General features: G+C 35.4%; 1 protein-coding gene, 2 long non-coding RNA genes and 1 other non-coding gene across 15 annotated transcripts; 1 reads left to right on the forward strand and 3 right to left on the reverse strand.

The window, feature by feature from the left end:
• Window positions 1-694: 694 nt before the first annotated feature.
• LOC112177533 lies at window positions 695-12,044 on the forward strand. The gene is made up of 5 exons (XM_040511046.1): window positions 695-830; window positions 932-1,057; window positions 1,146-1,313; window positions 1,548-1,681; window positions 11,912-12,044. Exons 1-4 carry the CDS (start codon window positions 772-774, stop codon window positions 1,630-1,632), a joined length of 438 nt encoding a protein of 145 aa, XP_040366980.1. The 5' UTR covers window positions 695-771; the 3' UTR covers window positions 1,633-1,681; window positions 11,912-12,044.
• LOC112176573 lies at window positions 2,742-12,376 on the reverse strand. 12 transcript variants are annotated; one of them, XR_005803398.1, is made up of 16 exons: window positions 11,767-12,376; window positions 11,305-11,358; window positions 9,344-9,496; window positions 9,173-9,229; window positions 7,656-7,734; window positions 7,509-7,554; window positions 7,271-7,382; window positions 6,822-7,002; window positions 6,520-6,567; window positions 5,661-5,707; window positions 4,643-4,722; window positions 4,440-4,553; window positions 3,639-4,318; window positions 3,448-3,518; window positions 3,233-3,297; window positions 2,742-3,121 (listed from the first exon to the last, which is right to left on the reverse strand). It is a non-coding gene; the product is annotated as an uncharacterized LOC112176573 (long non-coding RNA). The 12 variants fall into 12 exon arrangements; XR_005803394.1 differs by having other exon boundaries at window positions 7,645-7,734; window positions 11,767-12,375; XR_005803388.1 differs by adding an exon at window positions 10,620-10,740 and having other exon boundaries at window positions 7,271-7,554; window positions 7,645-7,734; window positions 11,767-12,375.
• Window positions 5,951-6,030, reverse strand: LOC112181060. The gene has a single exon (XR_002928669.1). It is a non-coding gene; the product is annotated as a small nucleolar RNA U31b (small nucleolar RNA).
• A 1,875-nt stretch (window positions 12,377-14,251) lies between the features above and the next one.
• Window positions 14,252-17,254, reverse strand: LOC112176575. The gene is made up of 3 exons (XR_002927011.2): window positions 16,506-17,254; window positions 15,768-15,843; window positions 14,252-14,561 (listed from the first exon to the last, which is right to left on the reverse strand). It is a non-coding gene; the product is annotated as an uncharacterized LOC112176575 (long non-coding RNA).
• Between the last annotated feature and the right edge of the window lie 167 nt (window positions 17,255-17,421).

A 17,421-nucleotide genomic window follows, 5' to 3' on the forward strand; every position in this document is an offset into this window, starting at 1 on the left:
TGAGAGATGCTAAAATGGACAACGGGACACCTTGGAATTTATGTAGCTAATATTGATTACGATTGACTACGATGATTGCAACATTTGCTACGTTAATGAATGATTACGTTTCTTTTTTTATATATTAGAGATAGATAAATAAATTCGAGAGTAGCTCTTTATGATTCATTCTGAATTCTTTAAATATATACTGGTCGCTTCGTTGAACGTAAGGTTTAAGGCTTTTTCGAGTTTGGATTCGATTTTTTGAAATTTCCGTTTTTGTTTTGGTGGCTGAGAAAATGTGAAGAAATGAGCAGGAAATTGAGTGGCTTTTTTATTTTGGTTTTGATTTTTTGGAGCCTAAATAACTAGGCAAGTTTAGCTCGACTGTGTTGAATAAATGTGATTGATTGGGATTTAGGTGGAGAAATTGAAGCTTGGAGAAGGAACGAGGAGTTTTGTTCATCAATTGGATTTTAGTTTCGTTTGCAGCTTTTGTGTATGGTGTTGGGGTTGCTGGAAAGAGTTTAGGCCGGAAAATCATGATTTTTGAGCTGGGAATTTAACTGTGGAATGCAATGCTTTTCATATGTGATTTGCTTGAATTGAGATTTCACTTTTGTGTTGAGAATGTAAGACTGTGATGGGAATCTGAAGGGTAAGGCAATGCTTGAAATGCAGGCTACTGAAGGAGAACCATCACTGCCCTGGGATGTATGATGTATCTAGTCATGTTTTTGATCTTGGATTGAATACCTTGCTGAAATTCATTTTAATCAACCTGTACAGATGTGGGTGAATATGAGATGTGGTGATTTTAATTACATGCTTCATGGAGTTATAGACATGTGGGTTAATCACCTTGATACTTATGCTGAATCGATTATTTCTCTTCCATGTTGGATTAGTGTATTGGTCATTGATTATTTTATGGTGGTTGACATATCAGATTAATCAGTTGGAGAAGGACAAAGATGTTGTTGCTCAGGCACAAGCAATTGCAATGCTTGAGTCCTTACCTCAGCTTCCATTTTGTGTTGTTAATGCTCTGCATAACTTTCTTACTGACTCCAAGGTATTATCAATTTCATAGTTATATTAGCTTGTGGAATCATGTATCATGAGGAGTGTAGTTTTATGAAGTTTTGTTCTTTGATCCCAAGGCCTTCTCAAGAGTTCGAATTGAGGCAGCCTTTGGATTGGCTAATACATCATCTGAGGTACCACAATTCGGTTATTGGAGCTTTGCAGAGCGTCAATGCTGTGTTTAGGGCATCTGTGGCACTGCTTCAGAACCTGGCTGATGTGTTTTTGATCCCAGATTGGTCATGGTTAGTCAATTTTAGCTTTTGGGGTTTCTTCTGATCCTTTTTTTTTTTGGTCATTGTTGCTGATTTTTGTTTTGGTAAAAAAAATTTAGAATAATTATGGTAGGAAAGTAGGTTTATTTGAGTGTTGATTTTGAAGCATAGTGCTTCTTAAATGTGTTTTTTGTCTTCGGGTTTTGTTATGCTGTTGTGGACGCTGTTTGATGACTCGATTTGTATATGTTGTTTTGTTTTCAGGAAGCGGATAAGGAGAAGCAGAAGAGGGAGTCTGAAAAAATGGGAGACGCCATGTAATCTTTGGAGAGCAGAACCTTGGATTTGAAAGGGAGATTGATATCCTTGTTGCTTTGGATGAGATGAAGTCCATGAAGGTAGATGCCTCAGTAGTTGTTAACAAGTGTCGAGGTCATGAACTTTGATGCTTTATGACTTGAATAATTGTGTAGTTTCATAGTGAATTTGTTTGTGTTTCACATGAGTTTCTGGCTTGTAGTTGAAATTTCTTATCTTCTATGGATTGTGAATTGATTAATCAGGTTGAGCGAGACCTATCATATTCATACTTCTCTTTCTCACTGTTATTTATCTGTTTAAATGAGAAAAGTGGGTAAATCAATTGGTAGATCTGTTTTGAATGCAGCCGGTTCGCTTTGCAATGATTTTTGATTTTCAATGATCAATCCATATGGATTTGCAGAATTCTGGGAAGAAAAACTGCAGTAGAAAAAATAATCAATTTGGTGCTTTATATATGTATGTACATGCATATCAGTGAAAAAGGTATAAACAGTTCAAAAGAAGGTAAACAGGTTACCTGGTAGGTTGGGTACAGGTACTACCCGCAACACCTTCTGTGGATAATACTTGCTACACCTTCCGCTAATATGGAAAAGTTGTCACTGGGAGGGTGTGGGTATTGTTGATACTCGCTCACATGAATTTCTTCTGTTGGTGGCTCTAAAGATGTTCCTGCAGCCTTTATCTATTGCATGTGGGGAAGTAACATATCATCATGCATTTTATCAGGGTCAAAAGTTAAATGCTATGGACAATTGGTGATTGGAATACGTTGTGTGTCTTAGGGAAGATAAAAAAGGGTAGGAAATATAGAGGCAAGGGTTATAAGGAAAATTTTACAAACAATTGTGGACGATTCGATTTGATTTGTGGGAAAGACATTTTGTTTGAGAGTTGAATGCTCTATTGTTTAAATACTTGCTAGGAATTTTTTTCCATTGTAGTTGAAGTTTAATGATATCTGCCAAAGGTGAGGCATTTTGTTATATATTTCTTCGTTGCAGTTTTTATTTTATATATAAGCGCAGTGTGAAAAAAGTTTGCTTGGACTTTGTTAATTAAAGGAGAGTAACCTTGCCAGGAATAGTTGTTAGTGAATTGTTTAGGAAAGTACGTGATTATATACATAAGTAGTTGTGTGTAATGAACAGGACTACCAACTGAAACTGAATATAGTTGACATGAAACTGAAACTGAAACTAAAAGTGAAAGAGCAAATGCCCGTATAATGAACAGGACTGCCAACTGAATATAGTTCTTGGAGACAATACAATTTTGAGGGCAGATAAACAGGACTGGTAATTGAACTTTGCTTGAACTTGTAAACTAGTTGAATTTTTTCTGGAATTTCTGCTTCTGCCAGCCTCTTAGTTCAATTTCCAGGTCATCATAGGTGACTTAGAATTATCACAATGAAATCAGCTGAATAAGTTTTTCGCTTTTGCTTTTGGAATTTGTGCTTGTTAATTTAGTGTAGAAGAGACTTTCATCAGCTTTGATTCATTCTGGAATGTCTGTAGATTGATCAGTAAAAGAATTAGTACTATATCTAAATTGTGAAAAAAAAAAAATGAAAAAAAAAATTGTAAAAGACAGATTCAAGTAATAGCATTTTAGTCGATTACCTACTGCAGGTATGTAGCATACAGTGAGCTGTAATCCACTTTGTTGCAAAAGCTTAGCCAAATCTCTGGAAAACAGCGCAAAAGGATTGTGATCTTTCTTGATCATTGTATAATCCAAAAATGGTTGATGTGATAAGGTTTTGAAAGCAGGCTGAAAATAATATGACCAAAAATTGTTGATGTGATGAGGTTCAGATATTAAGGTGCTGCACTACCTGTTGACGTCATTCAGGTACTTTAATAGAATTGAACTCCATCATATTGGTAATGCATGGCTTACACATTTCTGTATAAAAATAGAGAAAGCAAATCATGTAGACTCATTTGTAGTGAAATATGAAAAATGAATGATGGAAAAACATGCATCATGTCTCTAATAGAGAAAATTCATGCAAGAACTACAAACCTGCGTAAGAGCTTGGATTTCCCTTCTCAGCCAACTTTGAAGCCAACAGTTCGGCTGAAGATCGAAGATTGCAGAAATACAGTTTGAATATGCTTTACATAACAGTTTAGATATTTAAACTGAAGATAAGTCTACTGCCCGTCATTCTTGGGGTCAGCAAAATGAATGTCGATACTACTTCAGAAGGCGCTTGATGCTTCTTCTCAGGGAACTTGGGGACAACAAAAGTCCCCTGAGATTTCTAAAGGTGCTCGGGGGGAGGAAAACCCTGCCAATACTTCTCAGGGCAGTTGGGGATGGCAAAAGTCTCCTGAGATTTCTAAAGGTGCTTGGGGGCAGCAAAATGCGGATACTACTTCAGAAGGTACTTGGGGGCAGCAAAAGCCTGCTGATGGTTTTTCTGAGGGAACTTGGGGACAGGCCAAGTTGTCTAAAGGTGCTTGGGGGGAGAAAAAGCCTGCTAATGCTTCTTCTCCGGGCACTTGGGGCCGGCAAAATTCTCTTGATATTTCTGAAGGCAGATGGGGGCAGCAAAAGCCTGATACAACTTCTGAAGGCTCTTGGGGACAGCAAAAGTCTCCTGAGATGTCTCAAGGCTTTGAGGAATGTTTTATGTTCCAGAATGATCAATACCAATCTGTGAATTGACCTATCATTAGCTAGATATTTAAACTCCAGCACTGCAGTTAAACACAATATTTAGATATTCAAACAACATCAGTACTGTGATACATCAAAGATGTCATTTAAGAAACCTGATTGAAGAAAACAAAAGAAGTTACAGATGCAGTTAATAGTTACCAGGAAATACAATAAGAACAAACAGAATCCATAATTTATATGCCAAGCAGCACAATACGTGGTTCAATATAATAGCACTGTAATCTATACTTGTGAGCGCTTGATAAGACAAAGCTGCAGACATCAAAAAAAATAAGCAACATAAGTAAGTTTTCTACAACATAACCGCAATATAAAATGAAAAAAGAGCAACTGAAGGATACCTATCCCCCGAATCCTGGTTAATGTAATGCTTTTGAAACGAACATCCATCATATCCATGTATAATCGAAAAATTATCCATCTGCAACCATCTACCAAAAGTCAAAAATCTGACTATGGATCTTGTAGAAATTGAAGATCTAGTATAAATTATGATAGAAATTAAAATTGTGAAAGTGAAGAACGAAATTTATAAAGAAGTTTAATGAAAATTTAGGTAGAAGGAGAAAATAGATATCAATGATCTTGTGAAAACTTTGGAGGTCAATTTTCCATGTTTGAACAAAATTTCAGCAATATGCTCATTAAATCATTGAACAGAAGATACCATCTATGAAAAGATGATATTGTACTGAAAGTGTTTGTTTATCAGAAAACAGAATGCTGAAGCATGCAAATCTGCAAAATGATTTAAGTGCAAACCAAATGAAATGAAGCTCAACAATAACCGATGAAAGTGTATTTCATGAAATAACTTGAAAGGCAGTTCATCAATGTACTTTTACAATATGCCTGCTGTATGAATTTGAATCAAATCCATTGTTCATGGTGTTCAAGTAAAATTAGTTTGCACTCTATGTCAATACTAAAACTTAAAATCATAATCCGACATAAATGAAAAACACTCGAGTCTCACCAAGAAAGATAAAATGTCATGCTATAATCTTCAAGTTATAGTACTAACAAAACCACATCTCCTAAAGAAAAAGGGAAGAAAAAAAAAGATAAACTTTGTTTTGATGGTTATGCTATTTTGTTCTGTTGGTTTGGTTCATAAACTTTATTTGTCATGGCAAGAAAAGAAGAAAATGTGAGTTCAGACTTTAACAAATACTAATCTGGACAAACTTCAAGATGAGTAACATTTGCTACATTTTGCTTATAACTTTTGGACTAACAGCAAGAAAAGAGAGCCAAACTTTGTAATCACATTGCCAACCCACATTGTAACCAAAGCACAGGAAACCAAAAAAAAAAAGAAAAAAAAAGAAGGAAAACAACTTCTTAGAAAAACAGCACCTTTAATCTGGCAATACACAGAACAGCAGCTGCACCCACAACCACAACTGAAAACCCAGAACAATAACAATGAGCTCCAGAATTGAGAACAAAAGACTCAAAACAGCTAATATATATATATATATATATATATATATATATATCAGAACAATACCCTTTTACACTACTTTGAGATCGTAATGAAACCTTAGGCATCTCAATACTAATTCATCTCTTTACAAACAGTCGTAAAAGTTTGATGAAAGAGGAGTGGTGTATCAATTTTTAGATCTCCTAGGTATACGTTTGATGAATTCAGATATAAGTCATTCACCACCTTGCATCTCTAGGATGCAAGTAAGACTGGGCGACAATCGCTATTATCATTTTCACTCAAAAACCAAATTCAACTTTACAAATTGCAAGCTAAACAAATACAACAGAGCTAAACAAATTTATTTATACAGCGGTAGAAATGGGGAAAAACGATCAAATGAAACATTGCTAATTCAGACCACTTAAAACAACACAAAAACTGAAGTACAGTACTGCTTTGAGTTATAGTTGGAAATTCAAGTTTACAGATAAACTATTCAGTTATAACTGCAAATGCGATTTTGATATAAAGAAGGAAAAAACTGCAGGCATGTGAAAATGACCTGAAAAGTATATCACAGTGAGTGAAAATCACAAATGCAAAGCTCATCCACTATATATTTAAACACACATTTACAACAAAAATCTTAGGATCAATCATATTATTCTCACATATAAGAAAAAGGCATGAAACAAAAAGAGAAACTGAAGAAAGAGAGCACAAACATTTGCATATTCATAATCTGCTAAATATACACAATTCAAACAGTTACAAAATCCATACCTGAATGCAAGACAACTGAAGAATGTGGCTGCAAACTGTTCCTAGAATCTGGAAAATAAAATGGCAACAATTAGAAAATCTAACAGTACCATGGCTATACAGAGTATAACCTAAATACAGAAATAATGTAAAAGAACACTACAATGTATACCTGAATAACAATAAAAGAGCAAGCCAACAATATGTAAGGCAGAACTCAACCAAATTACATTGTAATTCAACAATAATTATAGGTTGCAACTTACAATCTCTGTTTAAAACTGAAGAATTCAATTCAAAAAAGCATGACCGAGTATCGATACCTGAAGCTCAAGTTACTCAACTTCAAGCAAGCAATCCAATTTCAAATGCGAAACGGTGTGTGGAGCGGAACGTCAGACCGGCTGCAAGGGAATGACGAAATTGAAAAAATTGCCTGACTTTTTAGCGACTACAACTGCACCTTTTTCCCCAATCAGCCCAACCAATCGGTCCAACCTCTATCTGGAATCAATCGAATACAAATTTGTCAGATCAATTAAACACCTAATCAAATCAATCAATCGCTTATAAACTGATGTTTTAATGTTGTCTACAATGTGTAAGGAAAAATAGAACAAACAATAAAGAACGAATTAGATTCTTCTGCCTAAAAATTATTCGGACTCAAATTACAGAACTGAATACTCAATCAATCAATCAATCCAAAAAACAAAAAAAGACGATTGTTTTGCAATGAAATTAATCTTTGGGGAGCCAAGATTTCGCTTACATTTGAGGGGAGCGCCTCTTTTCCTCTGCCTTTTCTGCTGTCTAAGTATTAGGCCAGTTGCCAGTTGCGATTCGGAAGCTGAATTCTTTTTGGGTAGGATTCATTTGCAATCCTATATAATTTCCCAATATCAATCATATAGGGCAATCCTATATATATTTACACTATTTCGTTTGCAATCCTATATAACTCCCAATGTCAACCAACTTTGACATTTAGAAATGGAATTGAGTTCTACCCTATATAATCGCCCAACGTATCTTCAGTCATGTTTTTTCCATTGACTGCAAAAGAGTAAAAAAAAAAAAGGAATATATAACATCTCTGCCAACAGTGAAGCAAAGATCCAATCCAAAAAAAGTGCAAAAACCCACCTTTAAACAACCTGACTGAAGGTCAGCAGCGATCAGGAAAGCTCCGAGGCTTTTGCAAGGCGCAATCCTATTTGAAACTCTCATTGAAACCTGGGAAATTGATAAAAGGCAAACATTGAGATACTAAACTATATTTGTGATTGAGTTATTGCAATTGAGATAACAATTAACTATGCATATATGTATGCCAAAGTTCAATAGTTAAGAAATTATATTATTTTTGTGATTTCTCAGAAAACAGCAACTTTTAATTCCAATTTGACTACTAACTCAATTCCTGTACTTGGTGGTACCCAATCATTTCACAGTTATAAACAAAAATCAAACAATAACAATTTCAAGCTAAAGGCCCATCATAACACACACATTTCAACTAATCAGTTAAAGAAATATAAGTACAACCAAAGATGACAGTTGTTCGACTTGTTTTCAGCCCAATCAAAAAGCTACTATTGAAATCTGATTCTCTCTGAAGCTGGTTAATTGGTTATAGATTTCTACTGATGATGGTCTCCAAGGGCTTCCATTGGAGACCAAACTCTTTGCAGCAGTTCAGCTGCAATTAACAATTAGCAGTAAGATGGTTCCAGAGTAAAAATAGAAACAAAGGCTGGTTTGTGGAAATGAACTATCATAAAAAACTATTAAATTCAATTGCTTATGAAGACCGAAAACAAAAACAAAGGTGGGATTTTGAAATTCAACTGCTTATCGAATTTAAGTACCATAAAAAACTTCAACCATTTTTAAATTACTCTACTGCCAACAATCTTCCACAAATGAGCGGAAAAACCAACTGTGTTAATGAACTGATAGCCAACTTTCTTTGCTTATTTAATTCCCACAATTGAGGTGTTGTCAATTGTGAAGCTGCTGCTGATATTGCATCGAACTTTCTCAGCTTGGTTGGCTATAATTCTCATCCCTTTCTGTGTACTCTACTTTTTGTATATGTATTGATAATTTGATACTCATATATATATATATATATATATATATATATATATATATATAGTGATATAGATATGTGTATTATAATTTCCGCGGGCTGCCTATGAACTCATGTTCTAATGTTGTCCATAATCCATAAGCAAAAACACAACAAAGAATAAAGAATGAATAAAATTCTGCAGGCTAAGGAAAGAAAACACGACTTTGTAAGCAAAAGACTATTAATACAGTGATGGGGAGAGGAAGCAGACAAGCTTTTGGAATGGAGCTGAGAAGAATTGAAGAGTAAATGTGAAGGAGTGGTGGGCAATGTTGTATTATATTTATACATCGAGTGTAATTTAAGTTTGTGCTTAGGTTTTGATGTACAACATACTCTTCACTATTTGGGCAAGTCAATTATCCTCCAACTAATAAAATTCCGCACCAAATTAATACATGCAGTATTCATTGATTGTTGACATCCTTGTATTCAAAGGACGATCATTTATCAATGAAGTTGTACATGATTTTAGCTGGAAAGATGCAAATCACTGATTATTCAAGTAAAAAATCATTCTTCGTCAAAATGTATTACCATTTTGATCATTGCTGTCAAAAATATGATTGTCTTTGATGATCAATGTCTCAGATGCTGCAAACAAAAGTTTTAATAATGTCAACCATCTTAAATCTATGGACACTAAAAGAAATTCTATGAAAATTACTCATCTACACAAACATTGTCAAGTTAATAATACCTAATTACCTTCTCTCCACCTTTTTGATTTTCTTCTACAATCCATGGTCATGTTAGGAATAGTCAGATTCTGATCATTAAGCATTCTTTGTCCTCTCTTTTGACTGTCTCTATTATCGCCTCCTAAAAATTTGCTCTTTTTTCCACACTCTGTTGACATCACTGTTTTCAAATGGATTTTGTTATCGACTTGTAAGGTCATTGATCTAAATTATAAAAGCAAATATCGAAATCAAAAACTCACTTGACAAATGAGCTTCATACATGTATCACAGAGTGTAGTCAATATCTCATGAATGGAAAGGAATTAACCTTAACAACTCCAATAACAAAAATTATAACTTGATGATCACACCACATTGAAAACAGTTCATGATATATATGCCATCATCAAGAACAAACAGTAGAATAATCGATTCAAATCATCTCAGAAGCTCCAATATATCCAATAATTAATCAATTACATATGCATGATAGAAAATATAGAATCTAAATTAAAACCTCAGATGCCTTATATATGGTCATATAGGCAAATCAACTGTGGGCGCATAGCATTGAGCTTGCAATGAAAAATATGATCTGAAGGCAAATAAACTGCAAAATTCAACTAATCCATGTTCTTCAGCAGCATCATATACAGTACATCTTGTATATTTGATAAAGCTGATCATTTAGGTGAACATGAATAAAGAAAAGCCAAAACCTTATAGAATACAGATGGTATTAAAGAAAGAAATGTTTAACCATTTCTAAATGGTAGTTGAGTTATTGGAATTATGCCAAGCAATATTCAAATTATCAATCAATCAATGATGAAATTCATAGAAGATGTTTCTTATTTAATCATTACAGAAAACATAGTTATCATCTGTCAGCTATTCCAAGTCTAATTTGGTATCCACATCTATAATGAACAAAGTGAAGGGACATATAAAAGAGTACAGAAATCACATGTAACAGAAAACATAGTTATCACCTGTCACCTATTGTTTATTAACTAATCTTGATTTATTAATCCTGAGCTGTTATATCAACTGATATAATTTAATTCATGCTTCATATACATGAATTAGGAGATTAGATTATAGTATGTCAACAACCTTTTTGTTGTGCTGATTATTGATGCACTATTTTACCAAAAGAGCTGACCATAACATACCTACTCAATTAGCCCATTAACCCAGTTAACCCAATGGGATACCCTTTTACTGTAAAACAATATACATGACCACAATTGCAGCAAAAGGAAAACGCAGGAAAAGGAAGAAGAGATAAAGAAACTCACCCAAAATGCAGAAACCAAGAAACAGAAAATTTCAGATACATACGTTGCACCCGGCATAACCTGCTACAATCTCTATAGTCTTCCCTACCCAGATCTCTCATTTCCCTTAATTGATCGAGCTCTATATACATTAATATGTAATTAATTAGCCGCCTAAGTAGACCGCCTAAACTCATCCCTTTACATAAACTACAAATTGCTGCAGAATTTGATCAAAAATTAATACCAACCAATACAACCAAAACTCACAAAACAAATCCATGAAATCAAGTTAACCACCATGTAACAATAAAACTACAACCTGAGACGAAGAAATAGTATAGCCCAAACGTATTATGTTAGTATAAGACCCATGAGACTAAGTTAGTAATGACTTGAAGATTAGCTCAATAAATATTAATCAGTTTTAATATGTAAGAGGTATCTTAAATCAAGTGCTCACTAACTAATAAGTGAGTAGTTAGTATGGCTGCAAACGTAAAACTTAAAATGGGCATTGTTTTGACCATCTTTTTATATATAGATTGCAATTTAACTTTTAACTTCTTTTAGAAACTACAACAGATTGAAGCAATATTCCAATACTCTGAACTCCAGAATCAATGAAAGTTTTGAAATGGCCAAAGACTATAATTTTACCTGAAAAACTGACCAAAAATAAAACTCAAATCAGCAAACAACTCACCTCAAATCAATCCAATCGATCACCAAGATATCAGACTCCAACACAAACAAACCCCTAAAAAATCAAAACCCCAATCAGTTCAAAGCCAACAGAAACAGAAAACCAAATCAACACCAAATCCACACAAAAAACACGAATTGGATATGGTGGAAGACAAACCCAGACCAATTAAAGGAAATCACTTTAGTTATATCAACAGAAGATGAATAACTATCATGTCGGTCTTGATAAATTAATGAACACAACAGATTACACAAATTTAAACGAAGAAAAAGAAAGATGAGAAGAAGCTCCTTACTATAAGATTTCTACAGAACCTACAATCAATTTCAAGGTTGAAAACTCAGAACAAAAACAAAGGCAAGAAACCAAAAACCCAAACAAAGGGATGAAATCATTGAAATCAAAACATAAAAGAAGATCGGGACATTAACAAAACGATTCAAACCACAAATCCAATACCTTGCAACCGGTCTATTCTCGCCAAGATCTTCTCCTTTCCTCTCTTCTATCCCTCTTTCCTTTATTCTCTCTTCTTTCGCTTTGTCTAATCTTGATGCTTATATGTCGTGTTGAGGAGTATTCCTAACAAGTTTATTATACATAGATTTGCAGGTAGCATGTTGAGGAAATTGATAACTTAAGAAAGTTGCTCCAGGGAGAGACAAGTCTTAGGAAGGCTGCTGAAGAGGAAGCCAGTAATCTTTAGAGTCAACTGACTCTATTGAAGAGGTTAGAGGTGCATTTTATCACCAGTTTAATAATTCTGATATCATATCATTGAACCTATCTTTGAAATCTTGCGGATGTTACATAGAGAAATTCTTTTGATGCGGTAGGCAGCTGGAAATTCAGAGATATTAAAGGTTCGTAAGATGCTGAAAGATGCGGCACATCAGAAGGAGAAACTTGAAGGAGAAATGGCAACACTTCACTGTCAGTTGTTGCAATGAAGCTTTGATGCTGATGAGGTATGCTATATGTAAAGTTTAAAACTCTTGTTGGAAATCATCTATTTCCTTGTTCTAACTTTCATTGAAATTTTTTCTCTGCTATAGGAGTTGTAAATTTTTATGGATGAAATTAGGACTAAAAACACCAATAATTGACTTAAATATCACCAGTTGGTATTTAAAAATGAAATTTATTACCTCTTCAAAAAGTAATGGTCCAACTCCCCTTTTCTTCCAAGGAAGTTTTTAATTAGAGTATCATCCCCTGGTCAGAAATAAAGATTATAGTTATTAGTATCCTTGTTTCTTGTTGGTGCTGGTGAGAAAATTATGGTCTTGTTTGGTGACTGGTGTGGTCTGGCTAAGATGCTTCCAAGTCAAAACCTAGTATCATTTATCACTTTCTAACCATGAGGGATACTTGCCATCAGCAAGCACTCTAGCTCAAAATGGGGTGACATCTTTTAGAGAGACATGCCATAGTGTAACTAGTGCAACAAGCCTTGCCTTGAATTTCGGCAGTGCTGACCAGGCAGGCTTAAGGGATGTAATATCTTTGTAAGGAAATTAGAAAGGTAATGAGGCCATATCTATGGACAATCTGACTAGTGTTGCAATGGTTTAGGTATAAAAGGAAATTTTGGAATGAGGTCTAAATTAGTTTCCATTCGCCAAATTACTTGGATATGCAATTTCTTTAATCACAAAGTGTGAACACATCCATCAAGTATTAACACTCCAGATCCATTGTACTAGAACTTTATGTTTCCAAGAACATTTTGAGACAGTCAACTCACAAAATTTGTAATGCTGGAGAATTTAACGTTTTGAAATGGAACCAACACTTTGCATATGAACCGGGACAATCCATTCCTCTACCTTTTTGTATTATAATATTTATTTCATTGGGTATAAAACTATAAATAGCCCCATTTCATGCAATTCCATGGTTTCCACAGTCCTAAATTGTGCATTAACACGTATGCTCTTGCAGACAAGTAGACAACTTGATAGGAGTGGGCTTGGAAAAGTTGGTGACCTTGACTCCCTCATGACTCAAGTTACGCATCTACAGCTCAAGGATTCAGGAAATGAGGTCATAGCCTCAATAGCAAAAATCTTCAAACAAAGTTGCAGTTGGCACTAGTGCTCGCTTATTTTCCCTTGATGCTATATTGTATAATATTCATTAGCTTTTTCTCTTGCTTATCTTTTGTTTATCTATTACTAATGGTAAATAATATTATTAGTGGGATTGCATAAGATCTTGTCATTACTTGAAGCTGAAGACAATGATGTGCAAATTCATGCCTTCTAAGTTGTAGCAAATCTTGCTGCTGAAGGTGATTTCAATTCTTTACCTCGTTCATCTTCCTTGCCTTGCTACTGCCATATTACATGCTTATATAGTTATATTCTGAATTCTCAAAATGAATGCACCAGCATGTTACTGGTATTACCTGTGGCATAATGCTTATTTTCTTTTAAGAACATCTCTTCAGATGTGGAGACTACAGAGTAATTGCATGTGTAGAAGTATGTGTTTTATGTTTGAAGTAGAATAGCATTTAGTTGTAAAGGACCACTCAATACAAGAAGATCTGTGCGAGTCATCTGGGAGAAAAGAAGATAAAAAAACTAGCACAATTGATTTCTTAAGATCTTTTTCGTTTTCCAAATATGTTGTTAAACATAGCGGCTATTGAAGATGCTAGAGGGAATTTGGCTTCAAGTAATGATGAATTGGCCTGAGAATAATTGATGCTAATTGTTTTGGAATAAAAAGATTCATGTAGCGAACATCAATAGCTTGGCTATGTGAAAGTTAAAGATGTATGTTCTGTTTCGTGGTCCAACTAGCAGTTACTAGTCCTTGGTAAAAGGGCAAGTGTGGTTAGATGAAAAGATAGGTAAAGATTGATAAATTATTTTGTGTGGTGAAACTGAGTTCATCTGTTATCTATATTAGCTTCTAATGCTGTGTACAAAAATTGGGTCCCTCTTCCCTTGTAATATGTTGTCACGCCCCGAATTTTGAATAATCAATTCAAATCCGAAACATGAATAATAACAATAACAAATAACGTCCTGAATTTTTTTCTCACAAACAACACACTTCACACCTCTCAATATTACAATAAACCAAATTCTCAAGTTATTTATTACAGCACACTCTCACCAAATCAAATTGTAAGGCTCAAATGAGCTTAACTCACCTCACTATTACAATTGCTGTAAAACTATAACAAATACTCTAACCCGCACGATCACCGCCCTGATTCTCCTGACCTACAGGATTTCCCGCTACACAATTTAAATCGTGTACCGGGATTGCAACAACACCAAACCCGGTAAGCCATGACAGCCCGTATGAGTAAACAAGAAAGAACTGTTGATTTTATTAAATTTCAAATCATAATTCTATTAACTCAACCAAAACAACCAACAATCACAACATCCACGAAGCAATCCACAATCCCCAAAATAAATCACTAAAATCACCAACTCTAAATCACCAAAGATTAATACGGGAACTAGACTCACATCTTTCTTCTCAAAACCCCGAAAGCGTATTTATACAAATACGGTGACTGACAGACTAGAGCTCTAACTGAATCGTATTTATACAACTCTAAATCACCTGGCCTAGGTTATGGCATCCGACATGATTGTCAATATCGTAGTTCATCAACATAGGTTAGAACATCTGATACACATACTCAAATAATCGTAGCATGTCATCCACTTAGGATTAGAGCATCCGATATACATACACAACTTAGCCCGTCACCCGATAAGGGTTGTGGCATCTCTTACACTCAACCAATCGTAGCCCATCATCCATCTAGTATTAGAGCATCCGATTCCCTCATACTGGTCACTATGTTGACCCTAAACTCAACCAATCGTAGCCCATCTTCCACCTAGTATTAGAGCATCTGATTCCCCCATGCTGGTCACTATGTTGACCCTAAACTCAACCAAAATCGAGTACAATAATATTCTTTCACACAATAGGATCAATAATTCCATGATACGTACTATTATTGTGTATATATGTACTCAAAATACAACTCCAAAAATCACCAAATCCATACTCAATCATATCATCATTCAATACCACGTCCTCCATAAATTTTCAATATAATTTCACCAATCACTATCATCATAAATGAATATGATAAATCACGTATTCGATTTCACATCAAATAAATCATTATAAAATCACTTATCTCCATGTTACACCATTCCATATATAACCACGTAAATATATATATACGTAATTATCCGCTCAGGGATAATCACTAATACCAACTATAGTTCAAGCATAAAAATCGTGAAATTCATTTTGTATAATTAAATCATTTTACTTACCTATGGACCGTAGTTGATCAAGTCCATATGATTTAAAACAAATATTTATTTCATAAATATTTTCACACAATGACAACAAAATAAATTAATTAAAAGTACTCGGTTCGTAAAATGAACCACGTGAGGTTTACTCACCTCTAATCCAGCTGCGTCTTCTTAACAGCACAACCACGATTATACGAATCGTCCGCCAAATCATCCCGTCGATCACCTAATCCAATATGATCTTAACTTAGCCAACAACTCATAAACAAAATTAAACGACGATCCAACGGCCAGATCGAAATTATATGATGGTCCAACGGTCGGATCCTCACGGATCGCCCTTAGGATCATCCTCCAAAATTGTCACGAAGATCCAACGGTCGGATCTTCCTGAATCATCCTTATAAACATCTCCACAAAATTTTATGAAAATCCGACGGTCGGATTCTCACGAATCGCACTCCGAATCACTAATTAGTAATTATACGAAGATCCAACAGTCGGATCTTCGCCCATGACCACACATGGTCACTGGGACAGTCATACGATCAACATATCAAAACTACAAGTCCATCGGACGGTCCGATCTTCACAGATCACAAATCGAACGATCGAAATTGTCAAATTCATAACTAAATCATACGATATCCAAAAACTGCGTATAATATATCAAAATGATCGTATTGAAACGTAGAATCTAAAAATGTAAAGAAATCACATTTTTGACCCCCGGAGGTGGTCGGAAAGGGCCGCCGGAGTTAGGGGCCGAGCAGCCGCCGACCACCTCCAATGGTGTCGGGGCTAGGCTGCTCCTCTTCATCTCATCAAGCCTAACCATTTTCCTAACTAGCATGAAGTCTGAAAATGACCGGAAGGGGTCGAAATTACCTAAAACAGTCGAGGTGGCCGGAATTTTTCCAGAAACCGGCTAGAATTGCAGAAACGGCGAGCTTGATTTCGACGTAAAAAATTCAATTTCAGGCCTCGATTCCTTCTAGAGAGTTGTTAATAACATCAAGATGAACTCACTGGTTCAAGAATCAATCAAAACGATGCACTACAGCTCGAGATATCTTGATCGAAAGCTTCGGTGGCCGGAAAATTTCCAGAATCCGACAAGCTTGAATTCCGACGTAGAAACTTCAACAACTTGCTTCGATCCCTTCATGAAAGTTGTTCAGAACTTCAATCTGAGTTCACCAGTTCAAGAATTACAGGAAGAGGTGGTCTGTAGCTCGAGATATCCGGATCGATTGCTCGTTTTTTCGATTTTTGATCGGGTCTGGCTTCCAGCTGCCACCACGCGTAGCGCCGCGGTGTAAGGACACTTCTGGGAGTTTCAGGATGTTGAGGCGAGCTCGAGGATGAAGTTTGGTGAGAATTGGTGGCCGAAAACACGAGGAGGATGAGTTAGTTAAATTTCGAGTGTAACCAGGTTCGAGTTGGTTTGCCGGACCTTGAGGTCGTGCCGAAGGAAAAGACGACATCCAGTAGGTAGAGCAGCCTCAGGCGAAGCCAAAGGGAGTGGTCCGACGTCTGGAGGTGGTTGATGGAGGAAGAACAAAGGCTGGAAAACTATTACTCTGCTTTTCTTGCTGGGTTCGGCCAGTAGAGAGAGTGAGAGTGAGAGAGAGATAGAGAAAGTGTCAAAGCAGAAGTACTGCTTTCCCTTTGTTGCTCAAAACACGGAACATGCTCCACTTTTCTTTTATCAACAGTAAACCCACTAAACAAGCTGCCAAAAACAGGTTATTACATATGTTTTGGGTCAGAATATTTTGCTGTTGAACCGGTTCTATATGTA

Source organism: Rosa chinensis, chromosome 7, assembly GCF_002994745.2.
Source record: "Rosa chinensis cultivar Old Blush chromosome 7, RchiOBHm-V2, whole genome shotgun sequence".
NCBI classification, from domain to species: domain Eukaryota; kingdom Viridiplantae; phylum Streptophyta; class Magnoliopsida; order Rosales; family Rosaceae; genus Rosa; species Rosa chinensis.

Bases quoted from the DNA above. Each gene is read 5' to 3' on its own strand.
- LOC112177533 (XM_040511046.1), top strand. From the start codon at position 772: ATGTGGGTGAATATGAGATGTGGTGATTTTAATTACATGCTTCATGGA. The intron at 1,058-1,145 runs GTATTATCAATT...TTTGATCCCAAG, and splicing joins ACTTTCTTACTGACTCCAAG to GCCTTCTCAAGAGTTCGAAT. The intron at 1,314-1,547 runs GTTAGTCAATTT...TTTTGTTTTCAG, and splicing joins TTGATCCCAGATTGGTCATG to GAAGCGGATAAGGAGAAGCA.